The sequence below is a fragment of the Brachyhypopomus gauderio genome, chromosome 2 (genome assembly GCF_052324685.1).
Source record: "Brachyhypopomus gauderio isolate BG-103 chromosome 2, BGAUD_0.2, whole genome shotgun sequence".
NCBI classification, from domain to species: domain Eukaryota; kingdom Metazoa; phylum Chordata; class Actinopteri; order Gymnotiformes; family Hypopomidae; genus Brachyhypopomus; species Brachyhypopomus gauderio.
In genome coordinates, this window is record NC_135212.1 from 23347316 (window position 1) to 23362315 (window position 15000).

A 15000-nucleotide genomic window follows, 5' to 3' on the forward strand; every position below is an offset into this window, starting at 1 on the left:
TTGTGCTGCAAACATGCAGCGCGTGACGCACACACGCAGCTCAGAACGCGACTCTGCCCCTGAGCCAAGGTCAAATGTCAGACTGTGCCGAGCCACTCACGGCATGGCTGTACCGTGCTTTCAAACATAGGGCCTTTGTGGACAGAGACAGGTCTACCATACAGTCTGCTGTTCCCAAACTTCCACAAAGTGGACTAGCTCTTCAGAGATAAAATGATCATTTAAAGTATTTTACAGAGGGACCTATTACTAACCAAAATAAAAGACAAGACATTTCAGTTAGCTTGAACTACTTAGGGCAAAAAACAATGGTGGCCTGCTCTAGTTTCAGAATATCTGGGCTGTGTTTGCTACTGAACCGAGGCACTGACAACAGGCCATACGAGAAAAAGTCGTGTCGAGTGTGAGGTAGCAACTTAACTGTGTGTGTATGAGGCAGAGACAGAATTATGTGTGTATTTGACAAAGAAATGACAAACAGTGATTTAACCTCCAATCTCAGCTCAGCCAGTTACAAACCTTAATTGACACAAACTTTGTGTGTTTGTGAGTGACTGTGTGTGTGTGTGTGTGTGTGTGTGTGTGTGTGTATTTGATTCTATTTGCAAGTCTAGGCAAGACATGCCAGCTGTAGCATTCCAGTGTCTATCCACAACTTCCATTTCCCACATTCCATTCTGTCACAGGGTTCTCCTTCACTTTACAACATTCACACACTCACCTCACACACACACACACACACACACCAGAAACTCCACAGAGGTCATGATGAACACAACGACAGCCAAAAACAACCAAAGACAGTCAACCGTATCCTTCCCGGTCTATTCTCAACCTCAGCATCCCCACAGACAAACAAACATACATCCCCACACACACTTTAACACACTCAAAACACACTAACAGTCAATCTACTGAGGAGTGAATGATTATGCCTTCCTTCAGGCAACAGAAAACAAAGGCATTTCTCCACGCCCTCCTCTGTCCAGCTTGCGGTGTGAGTGTGTGTGAGTGGAGAGAATGCAGCGTGGATTCGTGTAGCTGCAGGCGATAGTCAAGTACTGGCTTGCCACCTGAGCTTGGCTGTCTCGCTCGACTGACACGTTACTCATACCTTGTCGAAAGCATCCCTGTAAGCCTTTAAAAAATGCACTCTACTGAAATTTAGAATATTTAGTCTATAGGGGGCAGCACTGGGTTTGCTTACATACACCTGGGCTCATGTTGACCTCTGTTTTGCAAGAAGACTGCAAGATAACTATCGTCCTCGAGATGGTAGCCCACTTGCTTGAGTTGAAGTAAACAAACACATGTTGATTTATCACAGAATGTGGAGTTTTCACAAATGACAGGACATGGTGGAAGGTCCCAAGTAAACACCCATGTGACTGCTGTGAGGCTTGAGTGGATGGATTGGTTTGTCCACCTTTTCCTCTTCAGGCCGAGTCACAAAGCTTCATCGTGACATAAAACATTCAGAATTCTGCCTATTTCCGGCAATAAATCCAAAAATGTCAGTTTCCCATAAGGCCTCAGTGAGACCTCTGGCTCAGAACGTCACTATGAACTCATTCCAAAATTCCAGTGGTTCAGTAGCACTGACGAGGCCAGGAACTCAAGGAGGTCTACGACACAAAGGCAGGAAAACTTTGCTTCTCGATGGCATTGGCTGAAAAACAACACAGCTCAAATAACACTGCTTAAAAAAAGGCAATTGTTTAGAGACTTTGTGAGAGACCAGGCTTCCATGTAGTTGTTCTTGTTGCTAACCAGCCATGAATATGTATATATACATCGTTTCTGGGTTGAGGTGTGGTCTTTTATGCGCTCTTGGTTATAACAATAACCAAGTTGGACTTCTTCATTATAGTGTTACAAAACAGTGAAAGGTAGTCAGCTACACAATGTCAGGTAAACAGCCAGGCAAGGAACTGGCCACTTGTTTCTCTCCAAAAGCTAAACAAAAGTAACCTAGACTAAAGCAAGCGAATTGCCCAGAGCCAAGAAGAGATGACAGCACAGGGACCATATCATCTTTGGGCAGAGATCCATTAGCTTTGCCTTTAAGAATAATGTCAAGATAAGATTTCTTATCAGAGCCCTGTCTGGAGGAAAAGTTAGAAGGAAAGACAGATATTGTCAAAGATTACACTAAAGAGAAAGAATAGAGAGACAGAGATAGACAGAGAGAGAGTATAGCACACAGAGAATATATGAGACATATGTCCCATTGTTTGGACTGTCTCCAAACCATTGGTTGGAGAGCTGAGAGAATATCTGAACTATATAGAATAATTTAAACTAAAATAAAAAGCTAAAACAGAACAAAACAGAATCAAACTACAGCTACACAAACTTGGAACTGTCGTCTCTCAGTAAACCCGAAAGCAAAATTGAGAATTTTATTGGAATCCTAATTTAAGAGCCCATTTATAGCAGCACTAACATTGACCTTTGATCGTACACCTGCCCAGGTTCCAGTATTGTTTAGTATGCTAAATGTATGCTAGCATAACGCTTGGTTATAGCAATACTTTGAAGTTAAATTATAGCCACCCCAGTCCACAGTAAATCTACAACACCCACTCCATTCCTGTTAATTCATTGAGGTCTGCTCAAGGGTCACACAAACCTACCTGCTTGTTTCGAGCCCCTCCCTGAGCAAACATCAGCAATGCATCCTTCATGTCTTCCTGTGATTCATCAAACAGACTCGAGGAAAAGGTTCCCCTTTAACCCAGATATTTGAGTGGTCTCTTCACTCCCTTTACAAGCCATTCATTACAAGGAAAACCCGCTTAACTGATTCCAGGTAAGCAAGGCATGGGCCTTTCCACCAACACTTCCTACCAATCACTACCACCAACAATTAGTCAAGGATGAAGAGCAGGACCCGTCTAGCTGACCCCCCATGAGCGTTTGGGGGTGGGGGAGTCCAACCCTCTGGAGCCCCAGAGGTCGGGCATGAGTCAGTGGTGAGTCAGGCGGCTGATGTGAGTGTTCTAAAGTGGAGTCGATCTCAGTCACTCTCCGCTTCTCAGAGATGTACGCTCCTTCCCAAAATGCACTCTTTATTTAGATGCTGATTCAGGACCAGCCCGAAGAGCCAAGTTTCATCAGCCGAGGAGAGATTTTTAATAAGGACACATTTCTCAGAACTGTGCCCAACTTCCCCTAGTCTATTTAACCTTTTACATCAGCTAAGAGCTAAAGTAGCTAAGAGTTCAACAGTATAAAGCTCGAGACGTTTCTTGCACTGAAAGACTGAAGTAGAAGACACGTGGATGTGGAACTGTGAAGCAGAAACTCTTTAAACTCTTTAAATAACTTTCCACAGTCAAGATAATCCTCGAGTTCAGAAGAACCAGTGAATCTCCTTTAACCCTCTCAGCCTGTCAATACTGACGAAGACAAAATATTACACTTATGCTGTTGACTTTGTAATTACAGAACCAAAAGTATTCCACTGTGTTTCCTGCCGTATGAGAAATACCCCGGGGCCTCGCAGGAGGGGTGGGCCCCAGTGAGCAAAGACGTTCTGGACGCAAACTGCGCACCAGCCCAGATCTCCCGTCCCGGTGCCAAAACCCCACGTCACTCCTGCCTGTACAAGCTGACTGCGTGCCAACGCTTTCAAACAATAGCAAAGAAGCAGCACTGCTCGCCAAGACAGCGACCTGGTCTGTACTATCCATTTCTCCCTCTCTCTCTTTCTTATTCTGTCCTTCCAAATCCCCCAGCAGCCCCCTCCCCACCCCGGTGCGGCCACTCCGTAATAAAACCCTAATCTTTCAACTTCGTCCTGAGTCAGCAGTGCTAGCGCACGCAGTGGCGGCACACGCAGCACGTCCCTGCCACCCTCTCTCCTCTCTCCCAGCCCCAGACGGTCCGCTGCTTCACACACACTCCCTCTCTTCTTCTCCTGGAGGAAAAGCAGCACCCACAGCAGTCTGGGCTCCCAGCCTGAGCCGCTGCTATATGGCAACAGACAGAGAATACGTCTGCGTACATTTTTTTGTGTGTGTTGTAGATTTTTTTAAGGTTTTCACTCTGTCTCTGCTGACTTTCTCTGAATACTAATACTCGGGGCTTTGATGAATAACGAACCAATCGGTTATGAGAAAATACAGTTGCTTACTATTCTCTGAACACACACACACACAAAGTATACAAACAGACCCCTACAGAGCAGGAACAAAACACAGGGAAACACAAGAATTTTAAGATTCTTCTCAGCCCCCCTCTGTCTGACATCATGTCCCCCACAGCTGGGGTATTTAGCAAACCTAACTCAGAGCGTTCCCACAGTACTAAGCACAGCATATACACACACATATCACACACACACATGCTCACTCACTCACCAGATAATTCATTTTCAGCCCCTCTGTGTGAGTCGCTGGGACTCCAGGCAGCTCGTAACTGCCCAGGACACACACAAAAAAAGACACAGTTCCCTCCGACCAACGACCTCCAGTGCAAACTTCCCCTTGTTGTCTGTAGCGGACAAAGAAGTCAGGGCAGACCGTAGCACATAGCTCTCTTCCGTGATCTCAGAGGCCAAGAATGAGTCTGTCCATATACTTCTCTCTTTTTCTCTCTGTCTGACCTACGCTCTCGTTCTTTCCCTCCCTCCCTCCCTCTCTCCCTCCCTCTCTCTCTCTCTGTACTCACAGTCCAGAAAAAGGAGGGCCAAATGGGCAGTAACTTGACACCCTCCCAGTTCCTGCTCAATCCTGACATTCCCTCTCCCGAAACCCGATTGGCTGAGAAATCTCTTCTTATGTTAATACACTGCCCCCCCCACCCCACCCTTGACTGTAAAGAATGTTTAAGGAGCCGCCATGTAGACCTGTGAGGGAAACAGACATTAGTTTTTTATCCCCCTCATAGACACACACTCCTCCCCCACTACTACTTTGTGCTCTGCTGTCTAGCCTGTGCTGCAGCTCTGTTCTTCACGACAGAGCCTTACATTTTGCCTCTATTAAACAGTCTATACACTTTACAGGATATTTTATTTTATCAAATAAAATATTCTGTAAAAGCCCAGCTGGGATTTAATCCAAGGAACCTGTACAGGTCAGTACGCAAGGAAGTGCACAGTGACATTTTGTTTTGTCCTGGCATGCCAGGAAAATGGGTTTGTAGCTGCTGCTTTGAAGCTACGTTGCCCTTGACGCCTGTTCGTGACTCTGACTGGGGCATGATGGGTTCTACCATGAAACCTCAACGCGAGTCTCTACACATAGTTCTGAGAGCTTCTGATTGTGTGTGTATGGGTGTGTGCATGAGATCATCAGCTGAGCTAGCCTCTCTTTGGTACGCTTCGTCACATCTATCACACGTCTTTATCTGTTCAACAGTTGCTTTTTGTGACTGTGATTTGTCAACTGTAGTCAACCATAGTCTACCAGGCTGTTTAATAGTGTTAGAATCACTAATCACCAGTCCCATCACTAATCGTAAAGTCTAATCAAAAATAGAATTCATTATTTGTTACAGACAACTGCGCCTAAACATTAATGATAAAAAATTCTAAATGGATTCATGAAGTATGTGTGAATGAAGGAATGATGAAGGGTTGTGAATTTCACTAGTGACATGTGATATATTTCGGACGTGCTCTGTGGTCAGTCCCAAGAGGGCGTTATCTAGAGACGACAAATACCCCTGCATGACATCACTGCCCTGTGCTCACGCCAGGGAGGGACCAGGTCATAAGGTCAAGCTGGGTCCACTTCTTTCAGGATCAATATCTCTGACAGGAAAAGTCCTCATGTCTGCATCCTCACAAGCAGACAGAGGGAGAAAGAAAGAGAGAGAGACACCAAGAGATGAATGGAGGGAAAACTAAATCAACTGAGTTTATGGAGAGGAGGAGAGTGAAAGTGAGAGAGATGTGACGTTTGTTGTTGACACTGACAAGGCATCATGTCAGAAAGCAACACTTAGATCAGTGGTGGAAGTGTTCAGGCACCAGACATCAGGACTGTCGAGGGGCTTTTGGTTATACCGGAGACCAGCACTCACGTTCTGGCCGGTAATATTTCGGATTAGGACATTTAGAACAGAAAGAGTGGCAAGTGCTCCCCGAAGAGGAGTGAGTTCACCAAAAGAGCCGTGACTTAAAGAGAACCTGTGGTTTCACATCAGAACGTCGTCTGTCCCAGTTCAATACGCTGGGGGAATCCCGAGTCCTTATCACTACACAGCGGACACCACCAAAGGCCAAGCGCTGCTGTGTCTCATCTCCATGGCAATTGAGCTACACTTCATGTCATGCTTTGGCATGGTTACTGGGAGATTTTCATGCACGCACACACACACACACACACACACATACATACACACACACACACACACACACACACACACACACACACACACACACACACACACACACACACACACACACACACACACACACACACTTTCCCCTTGGGATGTTAGTGATAGTCCTTTGCTCACTTTACCTCTCCCAGGCAGCTAAAGAGCCATCAGATCTGTCACTTGAGAGTGTGTGTGAGTGTGTGTGGGTACGTGCGTGTGGATTACGTCACCACTGAGATTAGACTATCACATCAGGCACCATTTCAATTAGCAGCCCTCTTTTGCCCTTCATCCATCAGCTAATGAGCCCCTCCCCCTCTTGCCCCGCCCCCACTCAAAGCTACAGATAAACCTTCAATACCAATCATGACAATGACATAAATAGGCCTAATATTACTGACACCTTGACAGATTTGTGAGAGATTTAAAAAAGTGTGTGTGTGTGTATGGACACTGGGTTCATTGTGTCCTTATTGCCAAATCCCAGCCGGCTGACACCTACACACTACTCCTCTCCATAGGCCCTCACCCTTCAACCAGGCCACCCTCCACCTACACCTCCACCTCCACCCCAAGCACCATGTCCAACCTGACCCCTCCAGGACGGAGCCAGCCTGTGCTGTGGCAGATGTGGGTCATGGCGGGAGAATATAGAAATCCCAAATGCTTCTGAATCCAGGTTACGCTGCTATTTTTCTCAGGCGCGCTGCGAGTACACCTCGTCCCAGATGCCTTCCTGCTGAGCTGGGTGTACAGTCGGCTGCTCAACGCCAGCGTGTTTATTCAGAGCAAAGCAGGTGTTTCATGGAGCCAGACACCAAATGACGCGATCAATGCGATCCAACACATCGCCACTAATGGTGCCATCAATTGGCAGTAATGGTTAGCTTTAGCCAATGTCCTTCATTCATGGACATGAGTTCGTACAGAACGATTTGCATAATATCATATGCAAACCACACCCCCGATTGCTTGTTCTGCTGCAGTACTGGAGGCATGGTCTATCTTACTGGCCTGACTGACAGCCTCTGCAGTATCCACAAATCTAGTATGTTGTAGCACGAATAGCGTTGCTAATATGAAATGATTGAGCAGAGAGCAGGGCAGACTCCTGGAGAGAGGCCGTCTGTTGTGCACTGCTCCGACTTCGCTGACAGCATGAAGAGTGAAAACAATGCTCATCCTTGTGTGCTATTTACCCCCCCCCCCCCCCCGACACACACACACACACATACATACACACCACCACCACCAAAATTCCCCCAACATAACCCCTCCCCCAAAACCACGACCAAAATCCCCCACCACCCTCCCCACTGGCCATCAGCAATATTCATGTGGCTTTGAAAGACATGACAAGAAAAGATCTCTTTCTTTGGTGTTTCTGTCAGTCCTACTGTGAAGTCTGTCAGTGGAGCTTTTAACCACTTATGATGGAGGAAGAGGAACCTCTGCAACTCATGCAATCACACACACACACACACACACACACACACACACACACACACACACACACACACACACACACACATAGACAGAGACACCCACACACTGGCACAAATGGACACTCACACAAACAGAGCAGCAGTCATACTCCACACATGCCGCACGCTGCAGTAACACTTGTAGGACGGCCATGTGTCCTGCAGGACCCTGCATCAGAGCTGGTGTCAGGCTGACGGATTCACACTGGCACCTCGCCCAAAAGCCCTCGGGGGACGTTCCAACCATCCATCCTCCCTCGGCTAGCGGATAAGACCTCTCTCTGCTCTGCACAGGAAAAAACAAACGCTTATTCCTGCTCCACTAAGCCCCGAGACGCCATACAACCCCCATCACTCCTCGTCCACGTTTTCAAAGATAACTGCACTGGTTTGTTTGCTGGTTTTCATTTTTTTCCATTTTAATTTTTATTTGTCCTCTTATCTACCAAACATGCTAATACTCTGAGATTATTAAAACATGCTAACACTCCAAGATTATTAAAAACATTCTAATACCCGGAGATTATTAAAAACTACCAAGTGGATCAGTGAGTTTATCACCTTCCTTTAATCAGAATAGTTGGCTGCAGGCATGGATGGGGCTGTGGGTGTAACACACACACACACACACACACACACACACACACACACACACACACACACAGGGCAGCAGACTAATTCTCTCTCCTCTGTCTCTGCAATAAAAAGATTAGCTTTAATGTGGCTGGAAGTAAATGGTATTATCTGGAGCTAAGGCAAACTGGGGAACTGATTGGGTTTGCAGGGTAAACTGAGGCAGCGCTGGGAATATTAACGCCCCTGGGGAGTTCAATGTGAGAGTGACAGAGTGCGTGTGTGTGTGTGTTTCTTATAAAGAGTGACAGACTTTGAAATGTAGAAGACCACCAAGCTCTCCAGCCAATCCCAGAAAGCCAAAAGCAGGCGAGGCATTAGACCTCTGAGCCGCTGCTTAATTAGATTGCACTGATTTTCTTTTTCATCTCATTCTGTGTTATGGCTCTGGTTTCAGGACCCTATCAAGAGTATCTGCCTCTCTCTGTCTACCACCCCCCCCTCAACCAACCATATCAGGCTGGGCTAATCCAGGGAGATCTGGTGAGTTCAGCAACACACCCCAAAGGTTGGAGTAAACAGCAACAGTGACAAATTGCACATCTAACCTCACTACCACAACTGCAGTAGGGGATGACAAAGTGCATGCACACATGCATGCGTACACACACACACACACACACACACACACACACACACACACACACACACACACACACACACACACACACACACACACACACACACACACACACACACACACACTCTCCCAACAAAGTCCTACCAAATCTACCCTCCAACAGACCCACAGGCCCCTCCCCCTGCCAGGAATGCTGGAATGTGGTATGCTAACTCCAGCATAAAACCTCTCATTCCAGCCACAGCTTCCAGGAAGGGACCCTTTCCTATGGGTCATTTCCAAGTGCTACGTTTGTGAATGGAGCGTTCCTAAAGCACACACGTGAGCCAGGGTCACCTCTATAACAAAGCTAGGTCCATTACTGTAGGGTAACGGCCTGGCTGGCCCTTTGTCTACGAGCAATATTTCCAGACGTTAGCTTTAACTACACTATTGTGCAGTCGCACAAAGCCACAAAGACACTTTACAGTCAAAGAGGTTAATTAAGATCTGTAGCTATTTCCCACTTTTGCAACTGAACTGCTACCCATTCTGATTATGCACACACACACACACACACACACACACACACACACACACACACACACACACATTAGTGAGTGTGTGTGAGAGACCAGACCAATTTTCTTTCTGGTACATAGTTCTTTATTTTCAGTCTATTTAAATTTTTTGTTAGAGGATGTTAGTGTGAGCATGTGTGTATCAAAATACAGCAGCTAGTTTACTGTGAATTTAAGGCTAGATTTCATATCTGTCCTTGCTGTGTGTGTGTGTGTGTGTGTGTGTGTGTGTGTGTGTGTGTGTGTGTGTGTGTGTGTGTGTGTGTGTGTGTGTGTGTGTGTGTTTATGTGTGTGTTATTTTGTTCATGGCATATCTAACTTCATTTGTTCTCTGCCCTTGAGTGTGTGCCTTGGATTTCAGGCCCCAGGGGTATGTTATAAGAACCAAAGACCTCCAACTGTGGAGGTGAATTTAGCAATGCCAGACCTGACAGGCCATTAGTAAATGCAAACGGATATATTCATATTCTCACGGTCTACTCTGCTAAGCCATTTCAGGCAGGATTTAACTTTGATATCCAAATACAATTCCAGGTGAGAAACTGCAGTGAACTGTAGCAAACGATGTAGCAATGTGAATTGAAACTATGACAGAAAGCAAAGCCATTAAAGTAAACAATTAATAAACACAACTTGAGGGTTCAGGGCAGAGGTCAGTGATGAGGTCCTCCTCTCCCAACTCTCCCTGCTCTAAGACTCTCATCCTGCTGTCTGCCCTTACGTCTCAATGCTGTGAACAGCAGTCATCACCTGGGGATCTTCATCCTTACAGGAGAGGTTACTCAAGGGTTTAGTTCCAGGGTTGCCAACTCTCACGCAATGAACGCGAGACACACACATTTGACCGTCTTCACACGCACTCATGCCACACATCCGATTTCTCACGCTGAAAAAAAAAACTAGTTTATTTATCTCTGATCTACATCTATAATTCAAAGAGTTACTAGTTCACCAACCATGCGATACTTAATTTGTGTCCATTTTACACCCCCCCCCCAACAATTTACACTCGCCACCCCCCCCCTCCCCCAAAATCAAATCTCACTCCAAGTGATCTTGAAAAGTTGGCAACCCTGTAGTTCACACCCTACGCCCGATGACCTCGAGCAGCACCACATGTGACTCAGCTTTGGGATGGAACAGAATTCAGGTTAGGACACCTGCAGGGTGACTAGTGACAATTGCTATGCAGAATTATGAAGAATTGTTATCATTATTAAATACCATGTAGAACGTTGAAGATGGTCGTGTTCAGTTTAAGAAGACAACACCAGGTTCAGAACAAAAAAAAAGATTTCACTTAGTGTAGGAATTAACTCAAAGTAGCCTGTAGAAAAGGCATTGTAGTGAAAGGTGTGTGTGCTATGCTAATATGATAATGCTAATATGCTAATTTCCCTTCAGTAGCATGGTTTTTAAAATGTCTGTGATACAACAACTCAAGCAAGTGGCAAAATAAAAATGACAAGGAAGCATAGCAGACTTCAGACTGGAGCCATGAAAAATGTGCACATCCATGTCGAAGTGTGTGACACAGTGCAACAGATGGAGTGGAAAAGGGTCATTAGAAATGATTAACTCCAGCGACCCATAAATAAGAGTCAAATTGATCTGCCCATGAAGCTTAGAGGTGAGGAGTGGCACAGCTGCGCGGATAAATGAGCCACCCTTCACACACACACACACACACACACACACACACACACACACACACACACACACACACACACACACACACACACACACACACACACACACACACACACACACACACAAACATTTAAACTCTAGAGGACACTTCATAGGGTCCACAAAGCCGAAAAGACAGGAATTGAACAAAAAAACAACCAGAACTTGGAGATTGTATTTTCATGGTGCTGAGGTCAGTAAAGGGGCGGGTTACCGGGGAACTAGAGTCAGCGCCGGGCAAGCCCCTCCCCCCTCTGCGTCCCTGGGCCTCTAGGGCTGCGTGTGCTGAGGAAACTGCCACCCCAGGGTCACTGATCCCAGAACAGGCCACTTAAATGCAACACATTCATCGGGGACTTGTATGTGGGCGTGAAACTCGGACTTCAGTAGGGAGGGGGGGAGGCCTGATGCCAAATAGCATGAATACCAAGCAGTTTGAACAGTAAAGTCAGTAATTTAGATGGAGAGGAGAGACACAGAGAAAGAAGGAGAGGGAGGGAGAGAAATGGAGAGAGAGAGGGTGAGAGGAGTGAGAGGTTGTGCCCTTTTTCCACAAAGCTCTGTGTCAATGACATCATAGATGTCACTGGGGTGAGAGGTCAGTCAGGGCAGAGAGAACTCTCCTCACCAAGCTTAAGCCAATCCACTGACAGAACAGACCCAATGAATGTGTGTGTGTGAGAGAGAGAGATAGATAGATAGATAGATAGATAGATAGATAGATAGATAGATAGATAGATAGAGAGAGAGAGAGAGAGAGAGAGAGAGAGAGAGAGAGAGAGAGAGAGAGAGAGAGAGAGAGAGAAATCATACATATAATGGCCTCCAAAGAGTAGATCAGTATCTGTGCAGCTCAGTGAAGCTCACTGTGCCATTAACTTCCGGCAGGCACTTAGAGGTCATGGCTCCCCTCACCTTGACAACCAGAGCCCCATCATCCCGTGCGCCACTCACAAATAAAAGCCTGGCCACTGGCTAATTAGCCATTAGTGTCCCGCTGAGATGGCCTTAGGAAAATGGAGGAGCAGTCAAGCCGTAGTGTGGGATTCTGATAGCTCGGTACAGCCTCCACACATGGCCACTGGAATCCAGCAGAGCACAGGGAGGCTTCAGTTTAACTTTAGGAAGTGAAGCTGTTACAAAGCTGAGAAGGCGTGAGGTGAAGAGCTTCTGTCTGATGTTACTGAGGCCTGCTTGGAGACCCCCTTAGCAACTGGAGAAATGAACGCTGCTGTGAGATGATTGTTGGCTCAGGTTCCCAAAGGACACAGGAGAGATTCAAAGAGAAAACAGTGTGCTCTCGCCAGCCAGTAGGGGGCACTTCTATCATTTGACTGGTCTGAGGAAGCACTTCCTTTCAGACACCAGAGCATGAGTTATTGTGGGTTAAAGACTGGGGTGAGTATAGGAGATAAAATTAGGCCAGAATCTCAGATTCTCAGAATGACGCATTAAGTAGTTACATGTATTTATTGATTGATTTATATATTGTACCCACACCTACACTTGTGCATAAAACTGGATATTTGAGTTTGTGCACTTCTACCACTTGCTTAATGGTCTTTCATAATGTTGCCATTATCTTACACACACACACACACACACACACACACACACACACACACACACACACACACACACACACACACACACACACACACACACACACACACACACACACACACAAACAGACACACAACCCCCCTCCACACAAATACACACAAGGCAGCATGGGATCCCATTAAAACTATCAAAGCGGAGGATCAGTTTAAGGATCTTGGAATGCTTTCACTAATGGGCTGCTAATTTCAGCTTCATTTACAGAGCGAGTTTCCTCACAGTTAAGGCCATGGTTAGAGGTGTAACCGAGCATGCATGGACTGGGGGGAGTGGGAGAGAGATAAGGAAAAGACGTAGGACAGAAGAGCATTCTGGGTAAGCAAACAGCACAGCATATAAAATGCCTGCTCCCCCCCACACACACTTCTGATGAAATGGGATTTCATCTCCTGACACACCATGCCCAAGCAGCGCTGTTAGATCCAGCTCAGGTCAAATCCAGTCAGTCTCTGACTCTACGATGTTAGCATAGAGGGCACTAGATCTCTTTGCTTCACTCCATGCATGCTGTACCTACCTCAGACGGCGCCCCCTGCAGGCAGTCGAACATTTTACAGAACACCTGAAGGGAGGAAGGTGCAGCACAGGTGAAAGGCTTGTTCAGGTGCCTGTGAACACATCAGTCTCCCTCAGCTCCTGTGGGCATAAATGCCTCCCTCTGACCCCCACTCAAGAGCGCCTACGAGCACCGAACTGCAGTCTGCAGACATATCCTGAAGCTTCTTTTTGTAGGCACAGAGAGGACCGGTAGTCTGTGTGTGTGTGTGTGTGTGTATGCGTGCCTGTAAGAACCCCTTTGCTCTCTCTCATCCTCGTTTGAGAGGTTTAGTGTGCGTGTAAGCGTGTACACCTGCACGTGTAATTCTGTCACTCCTGGAACTCTTTAACTCCTGGTTAGAAATGTGAGCTGAGAGTAATGAGAATGTGCTTAGGGAGGCCTTCTTATGCAGATGCACGCATAGCAGCGCAAGCTCCATTTCCACCTGAGTGCATGCCTAACCTGTTACATCCTGCAGGCCTTTCACAACACACAGCCTACTGCTGACCTTTCACCCAGTGTGGGACACTTCCCCTCAGGACTGCTCTAAGCCTCTCTGAAAGCACCGGCAACACACCGGCCCTCCGCTGCTATAGTTTACCATGCAACACATGTTGCGTAAACACGCGTGTGTCGTATGCACGATGTTCTTTGATCCTCGTAGCTGTGGAAACAGGGACAGGCTCCAAACAGGCTTCTGTCCATACAGGTAAAGCACAAGTCAAACCTGGTGCTTATACATCTGTTCTTTCTCTCCCTCTCTCTCTCTCTCTCTCTCTCTCTCTCTCTCTCTCTCTCTCTCTCTCTCTACCATTCTACCATGTGCTGCAAAATTCTGTTTTACCCGTAATATACAGTGGAATGTAGTTTGTATGTTTGAGAATTCATTTAAACTGTGCACACACACACACACACACACACACACACACACACACACACACACACACACACACACACACACACACACACACACACACACACACACACACACACACACACACTCAGTCCACACATTTCCTCTCCTCTCATCTGCCACATGAATTAGATGATGGTACAGCATCTTACTCAAGGCACTGCTGACATTACGCATTGGCCCATTATATCTACATTTATTCAGGATGGTAAGAACCGACACTATACAATGCTGTGGCAGGGGCCACTCACACTAGATCACACATTCGTTCCATGCAAAAAAAAAGAGAGAAGGAATTATTCCAGTTTCTTATGAACAGTTATATTTGTAATATGACCCACTGTACTGTGTCCCCTAGTAGATATTAAAAATCTACAGCTCCTGGCAACAGAGTCAGGAGGAAGTGTTGATTTCACTCACCGCGACTTGCACATGGAAGTCTGGATCTAGTTTAATATCACCGTGGAAGTGAACAGAATCTGTATCATTCACCATGAATAGCGGAAGAAGTCGTGTCTTCCCAGGGCAGCTGCTGCCTGGGCACACGCATTTGGCTCTTACGTTCCCTCAGACCACTGCGTTGTTCTTCATATGAGCTTTCCAAACCAGGAATAGGGGCCAGGAGAGAGATAAACAGCCCATAATAACC

At 46.4% G+C, this 15000-nt stretch overlaps 1 protein-coding gene across 4 annotated transcripts in view; it reads right to left on the minus strand.

Moving 5' to 3' along the window:
• The window catches only part of bcar1 (BCAR1 scaffold protein, Cas family member), a 69107-nt gene that overhangs the window by 27361 nt on the left and 26746 nt on the right, over nucleotides 1-15000 (minus strand). Inside the window, exon 2 of one of the 4 annotated variants that reach the window (XM_076991673.1) lies at nucleotides 13418-13462. The exons of 1 other annotated variant lie outside the window; for it this stretch is intronic. In XM_076991673.1, coding sequence (XP_076847788.1) covers nucleotides 13418-13462 — 45 coding nt within the window. Of the gene's footprint in view, nucleotides 1-2636; nucleotides 2756-4364; nucleotides 4609-13417; nucleotides 13463-15000 lie in introns of those variants that run through there. 2 more of the 4 variants (XM_076991688.1, XM_076991680.1) reach the window with 2 other exon arrangements.